The sequence below is a fragment of the Mytilus galloprovincialis genome, chromosome 2 (genome assembly GCF_965363235.1).
Source record: "Mytilus galloprovincialis chromosome 2, xbMytGall1.hap1.1, whole genome shotgun sequence".
Classification (NCBI taxonomy): Eukaryota; Metazoa; Mollusca; class Bivalvia; order Mytilida; family Mytilidae; genus Mytilus; species Mytilus galloprovincialis.
This window is the reverse complement of record NC_134839.1, coordinates 103,925,370-103,939,698: the sequence shown is the minus strand read 5'-3', so window position 1 is coordinate 103,939,698 and position 14,329 is coordinate 103,925,370. Positions and strand designations below refer to the sequence as shown.

Genomic DNA, 14,329 nt, shown 5'->3' with positions numbered 1-14,329 from the left:
ATAATTGGTAACATGGTTTTAACTAACAGGATTTGTTACGACGCTAGATAAAAACTGACGCCAGGAAGAGTAGCACACGTCCACCGAAAGCTTTATTTTTGTAGAGCCTAAGTGGTTGAGTGGTCTAGCCGGTCGGGCATTATGCAAAGCGATTTGGTGCCACGATATCTCAGTACAGTAGCACGAGTTCGAATCCCAGTCAGGGAAGAACAAAAAATTTGCTTCCGCAAGGTTATTCCTGAAACTAATATTGTTTGTATTGACATCAGTGGCATACTTTATATTATACGTATAGTTGTTAGTCGGGAGAAATCCGTTTGCGCCACAACTTTTTCAAGTCTCTAATGCTATGTTTGCGCCACGTGTTTTAAAATTACTTGGTATCATTGCGCCAAGCATTTAATATATCATATATCAATATGTAGGATAACTTATATGTGTATAGGTAAATTGGCGCAATTAAGTACTGAATATTGGAGCAATTGATACATTTGAAAAATAAGACTTGGCGCTATTGATACCCACCTGCCGAAGAAAAAAACCCCAAGTAATTGGCATAAAATGACTCCTGTCGTTAGTTGGTACTATAAGCTATTTAAATGTCGATCAAAAGTTCACAATTTGGCCATAATAGTTTATTTTGGGTTAACCAACATTTTACGTTATCATTATGAACAACAGGCCTCGGAATATTAAATGACCACAACAGTTTTTCAATGTATTGGTTGCCATACTATTGTTAGATCATAACTAAATTTCAGATCATTTGACTTCATGATGATGATCGTTCATATATTATTCCTTACACGACTAAGTTGATTGATAGTAGTTTCAGAAAAGAAGATTTTAACTTATTTTGCGGCATTTAGTTTCAATGGTAACAACATCTCATCAATGCCGTGACGTTTACGTTCCGATCAGACAGTGTTATATTGGGAATTGTTTGTTCGGATAGTCCCTAATCGGATTAAAATAAAATAAATCCCAATACTACATAGTACAAATAGGTCCTGTGATTACACAGGAGATGTACCGTGATGATTTGATTCTCCATAGTGTTTCCATTTCGCATTCTAGTTTTCAGAGGATATGTTTTGAACTGACGTCTGTCTTACGACGGACAAACATAGAACAGTATAACGTATTGTTGCATTGCAATATAATATTTCCCACAGAAAGTAACCAAAAGTTAGCGTGGCAATAAATTCCATTATTAAATGATATGAGCAAATAAGCCCTAATACGGGTATATATCAGCATGTGGAACACTGAAAACATTTAATAAAAGTGTTATGAACTGGCTGTTTCTGTATTGGCACTGGTATAGATTCTCGGTCAGCTGTATTGGCCCTCGACCCTACGGGTCTCGAGGCCAATACAGCAAACCTTGACTCTTATACCAGTGCCAATACAGAAACAGCCAGTTAATAGCACTATAATATTGCACTAGTGCAATAAATCTTCAAAATTCATGACGTCATCAACGACAAAATCTTAGTTTAAATCAATTAATTTATTTTTACTTTCAAATATTATATTGCTATATATACAATAAAAGGGTTATTGCATGAATATTATACAAATATAGCCTTTGTCTCATATGAGGTCGATACATCCTTTTATTAACCAACTAAGTGCATTATAGCCAAAAGGGACTGTTTATTAAAAATTACATATTTTCTGTCATGACCCTGTTTTTCTGTAATGGCCCTGTTTATTTCTGTAATGGCCCTGTTTTTTTGTAATGGCCCTGTTTTTTCTGTAATGGCCCTGTTTTTCTGTAATGGCCCTGTTTTTTCTGTAATGGCCCTGTTTTTCTGTAATGGCCCTGTATTAATGCCCAGTTTGTCTGTATTAAGCCCTGTTAGGGTTTTTAATAAAGTTAATAAAACTAAGTTGTAAAGAGTATAATACCTTTTTGTATTTTATTTTATTTAGTAACCAGCAACCAACATTAAAGAACCATATAAAGGGATCACTGTTCATCCTGTTTTTTAACACATATCTCTTTCAACTTAATATCTTGGATATTTGGTATATTTAAAGCTTTATAATGGTGAAGTACAAATTATTTTGTTCAAACTAAACTGTCATTAAAAGAGTAAGACAGTACATCAAGTTAGCAGCAACACATACACTTTTGTTCAGTTGGTTAATAAATGAGTTGGTTAATAAATGTATTAAGAAATGTGTGTTTTTATAATGGCCCTGTTATATGTCCCCGGTCAGTAATAATGGTCTCGGATGTCTGTAATAGCCCTCTGCGTTGCCTTTGGCCATTAAAGACTTCCTCGACCATTATTACAGACCTTGGACATATGACCGGGCCATTATAAAAACACCCATTCATTAATACTATAATATTGACCTGAAAGAAGTATATTGACGAAGTCCGAGGTCGATATACTTCTTTGGGTCGATATATCCTGTATTGACCTCATACAAAGGCTATATTTGTTATATTATTAATTTTCGACCATGTTTGTATCAAAATCGTCATTTAGGTTTGTTGGAAGTTTATAGATATTACATTGTCTCCTTGACAATAACAACATATTAGTTGTTATTTCATTTGCTCTTTTTTTTTTTTTATATCTTATGTATTTGAAGATTTTTTTTCGTCAAATAATCGATCACAGATATCATTTGTTTCAAAACGTTAAACAACATCCTGAAATTCATTACATGACGTCACAAAGTATATATCGGTTTTTAGATATTCTAAAAATAACCGTGCAATATGCTTTTTGCCGGTCAATATGCTTTTTGCTATCCGCCGTTTTCTCTCTTCCTTCGAAAATATAGTTTAACATGTGACTATCTCTAAACGAATCAAATTTGTTAAAATATACGAATTAATAATATAAGGGAATATTGTCCCTCGTAGAACATATATTGCACTCGCAAGCTCGTGCAATATAAAATTCTCATCGGGACAATATTCCCCAATGTTCATGCAACAACCCTACAATACTGATCTTTCGACGGATGTAACAGAAAGAGGTCCGCTATTTTTTATTTCTAGCTTTGAAGGCGTAGTTCCATTCGATCTTTCTTACTAACAGTACATTGTACATGATGTAATGTGTTTTGTTTAAACAACGTAAGTAAATCATTACATAACTTTATTTAATATAAAAATCGGATATCATAAAGGACACAAAACCAAGGATTTGTATAGTTTACAAATCCTTGACAAAACTTACTTAAATTCATCGTGTAATTACTGGCTTCTTTTATGCACACATAAATCTTGAAAATCTTTACTGCAGGTCAAAAACCGCCAAAAGAGAACTACCAAGGAAAAGACTGCAGTACAAAAACTTCGACCAAAGCGAGTAATCAAGGAAAAGGAGTAAGATTGGATGACAAAATCAACATCATATAGCAAAATAGAATTAGTGCAATTTGAAGTAGAATCCATCCAAATAATAATTGCCGATTTCTTGATTTGGTTTTCTTATATTGCCTTCAAATGTTTTATTTACATGATTTATTTTGGGTGTATCTCTTTTTCGATACTCAAAGTGTGTTGGTCATTACAAGAATGGGGTCTGAAGCGTTCACGATGATGATTACTCCTATAAAACTAGCTATCACGCAATTATTACTTTCAATAACATGTTAAAGTTAAATTTTCAATATCAAGGTTTTTCTGAAATACAGTAGTTAGTCAATAAATTCCTTCAATTCCTTGAGATTTCCTTAAAATTTATGAGAATTAAAATGCATACGGTGAGTTCATTTGAATCAAATATTTACCATTTTTTCTTGCATTTAAAGTGGTAATTGCCGAATCGATTTTTGATACACCAGAGTTTCATTTGTCGTGTATTATTCTCTGCGAATCTAGTAAGAAGACAAAAGACTTGAACATTGGTATTCGCTGCTTCTTTACTGAGCACACGTGGCATCAAGGAGTAAGAGTACATACTATAGTAGGCTTGGAGTCAAACTGGGTAGGTTGACCTTGTCAGTGTAACAAGTGTGAACCAGCATGGAAAAATATGCGACTTATTGTGTTGTTCTTGTACAAAAAGCTGGTTATAAATAGAAAATAATACATGGCAAAATCAGTATCATATGCCGTATCATCCCGAGATACCAATATCAGCCAAAGGGCCTTTAGGCCCGAGGGATGATATTGGTCGTGGGTGATACGGCATGTGATACGGATTTTGCCATGTTTTATACGCTTTATCATATATTTCAACCGGAGAGTATACTATGAACTGCTTACTGATCCCTAGCACCTGGGTTACCTTCAGTTCTTCTTTTGTCTTGTTTTAAAAGCTTTAAAAGAACTGCTCAATTACTCATCCGAAGCTTGCATAAATTAAACGGAGTTAATTAAAAAGTTGCAAAATTTTTTTTTTAGGGGTGTGATAAAGGGTGCGATAAAGGCCGGGTAGGGGTGTGCTAAAGGGTGTGATAAAGGGTATGATAAAGGGTGCGCATCAAAGTTGCGCGATATTGATTAAACAGCAGGCTATTTATCACTACTGTATTTACTACTAAACATAATTATGATAAATATTTATATCGCTTTAGTATGTGTTATTTCTGAATTTGCATTTTATTTGCAAATAAATCCATTCATCAAATTCCGAAATGATAGTCGAGCTTTGGATTTGATTAAATTTTGTTGTTAAAATAACGGGGTCTTGTCGTATTCCGGTTTTATATTTTGAAATGGAGAAAAATCATTCAAAACATGTTTATTTTATAACAAATATATTTTATATTGAATGTTCATACAACAGGATCCGCCAATAGCAATAGTCTAATACATCTCCATGTATAATTAGCCACATTTTAAAAATATTGCTTTCAAATGTTTATTCCATAATCGACATATTCATTCATAGTATCTCATATCGAACTATATCCAGCCTTTAATTTTGCTGTATTGAAGGTAAACGAAAATCCTTCCTGAAAAATAATAACAAAATTATTTTTTGACGAAAAAAACTAATGCAACAAAATCATATATTTTCATATTAACTATGAGGACTTATTAATACAATCAAATGGCGATATCGTTTAGAAAGTGTGAATATGTCTTTTTGTTCATTACTCTTTTGTCATTCTTATCAAATCTTATCATATTTTATATTTACGATCGATGTATGATAATTATAAACTATAACATTATACATTTATAGCGGCATGTATGGTATAAACTTGCGTGGAAAATACAATCAACGACACCCACCCATTGGTATGAATACAATACATTCATTAAAGTATTCTATAGACTTGCTTGATGATACCACCAGCGGCACCAACCCTGTGGTATGAATACAAGTATACATGCTCTAAAGTATGCTCAAAACTTGCATGCATAATACCAACAGCGGTAATGCACATAGACATTAAAGTATGTTATAAACTTTCGTGCATAATATAATTAGCGGCACAAACCCAGTTATATACAAAGGTAAAACATTGCAGCGAAAGTTTTTGGAATAATATTGAATTTAGCTCGAAACCAGCTATATATAAAAGAGAGGCGAAAGATACTAAAAGAACATTCAAACTCATCAGTCGAAAATAAACTGACAACTCTATGTCTAAAAAAGAATTAGATCTACATACAAACAGACATCAGAACACAAAACACAACATAAAAACAAAAGACTGTGCAACACGAACCAACTAACACGAACCCCATCGAACCTGTGGGTATCTAATCTCAGGTACCCTGGTAAACCGATCTCTGCTCCACATGTGGCAGCCACTGTGATGCTCATGTTACTTCAAATCTGGTGATAAGTCTAATTCGGTAGGTCATATAATTGTGTTGACAGGCTTGAGATATACCTGCATAACAAAATTGGGCAGCTTCTTTTCAATATTTGCTTGAACAGAAAGGCATATAATTAACCATAAAGCAATGCAAACGAAGTAATATAAATGATACTTACCTTAATCAAGCCTGGTAATGTCACCCAGAAACCTAAGTTAGGTATTCTATCTGTGCCCTCTGCTTTTTTCACAGCTGTTTGGAATGCTAACCCTCCAATAAGGTAAACAAATAATAACACAACAACTCTGAAATTGGTAATGGAATCATTTCATAGCGTTGAAAGCTTGATATATATTTTGGTATATTAGAAATGAATTAGAGCCTGTTCTTGACTTAGATCACGAGGAGTGCTTGAATAATTGATAGGTGTAAATACAGGCCTTTTATGTTTTATATCATGACTTTATCGTCAATATATCTGAATTTTTAATATAAATATCCCATATTTTGCTCGAATATCTAGACATTCCTCCATTTTAAACAGGTTAAGATTCGAATATAATTGCGTTGTCACAAAAACTAACAACTGACAGGACAATTTCAAATGTAAAATATACCGTTTTTTTGCATAACGGTTCATGTGGAATCAATCTAAAGATCTGAAAAGTTCATCCGTTGTGTGAGATAGCATCTTCGGTAATTTTCAGCGTTTTTCCATTTTGTCCGTTTGTTTTCGAGTGCCTCAGTTTTTGCGAACCAAACCTGAAGAGCTCTATCTTTGATTCGACTTAAAATGCATGGAAGCTTAAATATACAAAAATTAACTTAATATTTCGATTGTATACTATAGTAATTACATAATCAGAAGAATGGATCCACCCGACAGACCACCACCACCACTAGAACCGGATGTGTCTTTAGTTGGACATGCATATTTGCTAGCCAAATACAGATACTGAAAACAATAAAGAAAGTAGTTTCAAATGATCCCTTATACATAATCTAATTATGAATCAAATTAAGTAAAAAACTATACACCATATGAACAATTAGTTTTAGTGATTTCACGAAACACTTTATAATTAACTTTATGTCAAAAAGATGCATGTCATGCAAGGCATCCCCAGAAGAGAAAAATAAGCCTTTTAACTTCAAGTTCTGCTGCATTTGTGATGACCTCCCTTACTTTTAAATACAAATCTTCAATGATGACCATACGCAAACTTAACTTTGCGGCTAAAGAGAATGGCTACTTTTTAACGATAGTTGAGCTTCCTTCAATGTATATAAATATGTAACAACATCCGGTAGACAGACCTTATCATTATATAGTTCAGTTGAAAAGCTGATCCATAACTCACGAAACCGCCACGTCTGGCATACTAAATTATAATCCTGGTATAACTATTGAGACTGACACTGTTTGCTGCTGTATTATTTCTGTTAACCCCATGCATGGTTTAACTAAAATTTGTGGTGACCAATCTTTTGTTTTCTGAGCCTTTTTTTTAATAGTATTTATTTAGTTTATTTTAGTTGGACCATGATTTTCTCTATTTCTCGAGCTCTGACTTATGATGTTTGTTTTAGCGTTGTATCTGCTGTTAAATATTTACGTTTTAAGGTTAAAGTAATCGAAAACATAACTGTAATGCAAATTGGTAGAAATAGGATAGAACTCACGTAGAAAGAACAAAAGAAATATAGTTCAATGGGGTCACGTTTGGTTTAGAGTTCGTGTATAACGTTCAAGTAGTCATATGAAAACTTGTTTTTTTAATTGTAGGGGAGTAAGTGTTTAAAGAGACCCAATTCCAAACCAAACTACCAAACAGAACCTCAATCTACAAAATTTTCAAATCAAAATTAAATTACCGGCAAATTAAATTACTGGCCAGAACACAGTTAGTGCAATATATAACTCGAATAAAACTTCGGACTGAACATTAATAATTTCAATAACATTTCTGTCGTGTTTGAACTCGTTTCGCCAAGTGCTTTTTTTATAAGGAACAACCATCGGACGAAAAAGTTACAAAGGATGAGCATGAACCTGTACGTTCCACTAACAGCTAGGCTATGTAAACATAATTGCAATACGTATATGTTATGTCATTGTATAACATATTAGAATAATTACATTAGATGTATGTTTCATTACAATACGTTATTCTGATTGGCTAACTGGACATCATGTGTTACTCTTAAGCAGTTGTATCACTCAATAAAACTTCTCATTCATGATGACACGAGGTCCCACAATAAAGTGCACAGGTAAATAAAATAAAAACTTGATAAAAGGCGTGTTTTCATGATCCTATAGGTAAAAATGTAATTATAAGTATTGAATGCTTTTTTTGTAACTTTATAGGGTTGTAAAAGCGTTGACCGTGCGCACATTGTAAGTATGAAGCGCGGAAGCGCTTCATACAAAATATACTTTGGTCAACGCTTTTACACCCCAATAAATTTACAAAAAAGAGATTTCAATTCTTAAATGTTAAAACACTTACATAGTTACCATCAGGTACAATTTCACCCAGCACACTTAATGCCCCCTCCTGATCAGGTTCACATTGGAGATAAGTATATGTAGTTCTGTAAATAAACTTTAATAATTGTATTTGTTGACTTGGCAAAGAATGCCGTTATGGTATTGATTGATACCCAAAGAATCTTCGTTATATGATCATTACAAAATGCTAATCAAAGAATTTTAAAATTGATTGTTAAGGAAAATAAAAAAAAAAGTCATATCTATGTTAAATCAGCTTAAATATAAATTTTCAAGAAAAGGTCCCGTTCTATTCATTCGGTTTGCATATAGTTAAGTCGCAGAATTCTAGCCGATTTCCTGTACAGTAATTCTTGACAGTTTCTTTTTTTCCGGGACTTCCCTATATTTAAATATCTTAAATGATACGATTTACCAAAATGCCTGATATCCGATAACTTATAGTATTAATGCCAATACTAGTGATATGCACTTCGTCCTCTATCACATGTACATTTATCACCTTTTTCATATTGAATTTAATAACACAATATACTGACCTCAAAACATCACTCGTTGCTGAATACACAATAGCCAGGCCGTTTTGCTCATCATACTGAAATTTGGCACTATCTTGTGTTCCTGCACTGAACCCAGCACCATTCCGTATCTGACATACCTAGAAAAAGGGTTATTGGTATATTCAAATTAACGTTTTCGTAGCATCAAATCTTTCATGACCCTTATCACGATCTTCAAAAAGTGGTACGCGGTCTTTCACGATCCAAAAAATATTTTTTTTGTAAATATTTTATTTTCATTTTTTGAAAATTTTTCGATTATGCTAACATAAACTTACTTAAGAAACCATTTGAACATTAAAATTAAATGACATTTTTCAAAGAAAAGTTGTTTAGTCATTTGCTTTATGAAAAAAAATCTTGTTTGTTTACATATTTAATGTCATTGAAATGTCGAGTAGCACTGAATCTGCCTTTTGTAGTTTTTCTTTTAAATCTTCATTTTTCTCAGATACTGATCATAATGTTGAACCATTTTGACAGACAGTTTTATTTTTTGGTATTTTTTTCCGTAATATTCATTAAATTATATTAGAAATTGACCTTGCATATATGTCTTCTCGATAAGATTTCCTTCACGATCCTATACCAGAGCTTTCACGATCCAATTGTAATATTTGACCACCGCATAGACATGATTCTATATATGTCTCTGACCACCGTTAGATATTCTTTCGGGATCTTTTTTTCTCGATTTACCGAATAACACCCGTTAATACTATCATGCCTTATTGAAATAATTTTCCCAGTCACGATTCGCTTTAAATGGTGATTACTGTAGAACTTACTGAAACATCATTACACGCATTTTCTGTAAAACTGTAACAAGGGTTGTACGAAAATACGTCACCGGCGCCGGCGTCAGGAACATCTTTATATCTGTAATAATTAAAACAAATGCAAAGATAATTTAACTTAAACACAAAAGAAATAAAAGTACTGAAGTACTGAACATCGGATGACCGCAAGTTCTCCTGGATGGTCCGACAAGCACTTGTCCTGTCTATGGAAGAAGCGAATCAATATAAACATTTCTTATATCAACATCAACGAGCGATATTGTCTCATATCAACGAGTTGCATTGTGGGAAATTTCAGACGAATGTTAGCATTTGTACGAAGAAAGGCAGATTTTTCGGTATAAAGTAATGACTCTTTTCGTAAAACAGGGTGACATATAGGTCTGCTGTATAATTTCCATGAATTATTTTATATAATAACAAGCAAGGTGTATTTATACGAGAAAATTGAATTGTTGAATAAATGAAACATAAATGCACGATTTTTTCATTTGCCAAAATCACCTATAAGTCAAAGATACTGCTATATTTTATTATATCAATGCGATGTTTGTCTTATATAATAGCGATGTGTTTTTAATATCAAAAATTTATGAATGCAATACTTTTCTAATATAACTGCTATAGTTTTCTAATATAAAATGAATACGATAACACGTCACAATGCATGTCAAGAAAACTGCAAACATAATTTACAAACTTAGTCCATGACCGGTTTAATGTTTGATGATCAATATTACTAGAATTTAGTACCTGTAACAAAATTAACGCTTACATGAACTTATTATTTCGAACATGTTAGATTATATAAATTAACATATGACAACAAACCAGAGTATTCTGATTTGTATCACTATACAATGTAATAGTTATTACGACGAGGTTGAATTGCCTGTCATTTATTCACCATTTACACTCGAACTTGTCTCAGAAAAATATATCTCGGTACATTAACCTCAGTTTCAGGTCATATATGATTATTTTCTAGGACAAGTGCTTGTGATCATCCACAACAACTTACGATCATCCGGTGTTCAGTACTCTAGTACTATTTTTCCATTCTTAATTCTACTCAATTTTCAGAGGCCTTGCAAATAAACTTCTTCCTTTTGGCCCGAGAACACAGTCAAAGTACGGGCTTAAACACGGAGCCTTGTCTCATTGCGAACACCACGATATATAGAACCCAAAAAAATTACTAGTATTAAACTAAACCATTCAAATAGGAAAACCAACGGTCTAATTTGTATAAAAAACGAGATTCAAAAGTACAGATCAGATTTTGTCGAATCAATCTGAACGAGGACAGTATGATTCATCTTTGGCACAAGTTAGTTTCATTGTTACCAAAAAAGAAAGTTTTCCATGCGTGCGTTGGGAGAATATCGGATATATATTATTTCGATACGTTCATTATAAAATTTGCTAGATGTTATATAATTGTGTGAACAATAATTTTGATACTTAGCCATTTTATTACGACATTGTTTATAAAACCCTTATTTGATTATTTTTGCTTCCAAAACCAATTAAGAAATTTGAAAGATGATACCAAAAACAATTTGAATTTAAGAATCAAAATCAGAATCAGGATAATTTATTATAGTGTCACATACCAATATAAAACACAATGAATACATAATTACATAATATGCAATTAAAAATTAAAAGATTACAATTAAAATTACTGACTTATGAGACACTTTAAAAATATAACACATATTATAAAACATTTAGAACTTAAATGTACTAAAATATTACTATACACAATATCTTCTTCGATAAAACATTTGATATAAAGTTTTAGCTAAAAATGGTTGAATAGCATCATTTGACATTAAAAAAATTAGCAATGGTCTAAAAACTGCTTATATTTACATACAATACTACTGAGAAGTAAAATCACTAAAATACTGAACTCCGAGGAAAATTCAAAAACAGAAAGTCCCTTATCAAATGTCAAAATCAAATGATAAAACACACCAAAGGAAGGACAACAACTGTCATATTTCTGACTTGGCACTGGCATTTTCAAATTTTGAAAATGGTGGATTGAACCTGGTTTTATAGCGCTAAACCTCTCGCGTGTATGACATTCTCATCAAATTCTGTTCTATTTACAACGATGCGTTAACAAAACAGACATAATAGGTAAAATTGTCAAAAAATGGGTACAGCAGTCTAATATTAATACTAATAAGTACTAATGTTGATATAACAAAAATACTGCTATGATATTTTAAAAGTATCGCATTGATACTAGAATTAATAGCATTTGTTTATTTATGTATATAAGAAAAATACAGCACATCAAATTTTACAAGGACATAAACTTTTGCTTTTAACTAACGTCTGAATGCATATTTATACTCAATTGTTGTGCATATTTGAGCAGTAAGTTTTAAAGTTCGTATTTTTTTAATTTTTCGTTGCCGAAAACAACATTTTCCGCATGGAATGTCTGCATATTTACAATTGATATCAATGCAACTCGTTTATATGAGACAATATCGCTATGTGATATAAGAAACGTTTTTATCGATTCGCTCTTTCCATAGACTGTTGTCCCAGTAAATAAAATCACATCTCTATACCTGAACGTGAGGTTAATGTACAGATATATATTTTTTTTCTGAGACAAGTTAGTGCGTGGGTGATAAATTAATGACAGGGAATTCATCCTCACCGTAATGACTATTACTAGTATATTGTAGTTATACAAATCAGTATATTCTGGTTTATTGTTATATATTATATTAAAATTTGTATATTATACTATAGGGTTATTGCATGAATATTGGGGAATATTGTCCCGAGTAGAATTTTATATTGCACGAGCTTGCGAGTGCAATATATGTTCTACGAGGGACAATATTCCCCAATATTCATGCAATAACCCTTTTATTGTATAGCAATATAATATTTAAAAGTAAAAATTGGTTTAAACTAAGAATTTGTCGTTGATGACGTCATGAATTTTGAAGATTTATTGCACTAGTGCAATATTAGAATTTATTGCACGCTAACTTTTGGTTACTTTCTGTGGGAAATATTATATTGCTATACAATAATAGTAGTTACATGTATATATAATGATCATGCATTTGTTTATCATTCTATTCTACTATATTAATATAGTGCGGTGCAAGTACATGGTGGACACTCTTCTGTAATAATTCGATTTTTCTAATAGATTGGATTTGAGAAGGCTTTCATATTTTCCCGCAAAAAAAGTTTAATCTCCCATGCAGAGTTATTGTTCCTTAAGATTGCAAACGTTCTTGAGTTATTCTCCCGCATGCGTGTGCAAAGATAATAATATGTGTTTTTTTTTTAACTTATATGTATATATATATTTATAACAAAACATTTTAATGTTATAAATTTGTCTTCTTTAAAAAGCATTTGACGAGTATTCAATGAAGAAATGAATTAATAATAAGCGATAATATAAGGATTGTTATTTTGCACTCGATGATTTCTGCGTATTCAGCATGTTTATACAAACGAATATTACGTAATCAAAATCTAGGCAATAACAATACACCGGAATGCCCTTACTGCCATCCGCTGTAAAAAGAAAACTTAGCGATTTTTTCAAATCTATTTCACGGATGTCATTTTATAACAGGTCCCTAATGATGTTTTTCGCCTTTTGGTATTGACGATGAACATGTTTGTAACCGGATAGAATCACAACAAAAACAATAAGCTGACAAACTCCATTTTCACTGAGCTTTTTTTGTGTTTTGCTCTTTGGTCGGGTTGTTGTCTCTTTGACATGTTCCCCATTTCCATTCTTTATAAAAAAAATTATTTCCTTTGATTTATTTTCAGAAAAAGATTCAGAAAAGTCATATCACATGTGTCAATTATAAAATTGTAGACAGTAGTCCACTCGCCAGTTTTCTGCTGTCCTCTTTGGTTTATTTTTGTGTGCTGAATGTAAAAGACAACTTTTTCGTACTTATTCAGAACTATAACAAATAAAGCAATCCGGCCAACCATCGGGTGAGGAGCAATTTGATCTTTTAGCATGGACCTGCTATCACGTTGCTTAATTTTTGTGTTATTGATTTCAAAATATTTTGTCTTCAAAACTCTCTAACGAAATACCATTTGAAGAAATGGTAATCGGATACATGAAAAAATATCAAGTTGTCAGTCGTATCAAAACTTACTGCAGGATTAATTTCAACTTACTTCGGGTTTCCGCTCGTCAACCCCAGCGGTGATAAGTCGATGACAGTCCCATCATCTAGTTTACATTTACATGAGTTTACCTTAACACAAGTAAACCCATAACATCTTGCTGTCAATAGTGAAACAATCAATAAAAGGCAAAATAATGAATAGTCAGTCATCTTCATACAATTTACGGATAACGAAAGTTGCAGTTGTTCCACTTCTCAGCAAACGTTTAATGCATTAAAGAATTTTTCCTTTGAAGATAGCTCAATTTGACATTCATTTTTGCAATTATGAATATTTAGTTTTCCCTAAAATGTCCATTTTAATAGATTAACGTGATGTTTGACATGTGATTTGATAAAGCAAAATTTATCTTTAATTGATATGAGAAGTGAATATTGTTTCACTATATATATATATATACCTGTGACATGCATAAACTATATTTATCATAATTACCCAGACTGTAAAGATATAGCTCGATTTATCAACTGCTAAAATACGAAATTTCAGC

The 14,329-nt window shown here is 32.2% G+C and overlaps 1 protein-coding gene across 1 annotated transcript; it reads right to left on the bottom strand.

Annotated features, from left to right (window-relative positions):
• Positions 1 to 4,709: 4,709 nt before the first annotated feature.
• Positions 4,710 to 14,126, bottom strand: LOC143065206 (uncharacterized). Its single transcript, XM_076238626.1, has 7 exons — positions 13,828 to 14,126; positions 9,613 to 9,703; positions 8,804 to 8,922; positions 8,263 to 8,347; positions 6,607 to 6,704; positions 5,928 to 6,054; positions 4,710 to 4,932 (listed from the first exon to the last, which is right to left on the bottom strand). Exons 1-7 carry the CDS (start codon positions 13,992 to 13,994, stop codon positions 4,873 to 4,875), a joined length of 747 nt encoding a protein of 248 aa, XP_076094741.1. The 5' UTR covers positions 13,995 to 14,126; the 3' UTR covers positions 4,710 to 4,872.
• Between the last annotated feature and the right edge of the window lie 203 nt (positions 14,127 to 14,329).

Bases quoted from the DNA above. Each gene is read 5' to 3' on its own strand.
- LOC143065206 (XM_076238626.1), bottom strand. From the start codon at position 13,994: ATGAAGATGACTGACTATTCATTATTTTGCCTTTTATTGATTGTTTCA. The intron at 6,055-6,606 runs GTAATTACTATA...TACCAATTTCAG, and splicing joins GGATCCATTCTTCTGATTAT to AGTTGTTGTGTTATTATTTG. The intron at 4,933-5,927 runs GTAAGTATCATT...ATTATTTTTCAG, and splicing joins CATTACCAGGCTTGATTAAG to GAAGGATTTTCGTTTACCTT.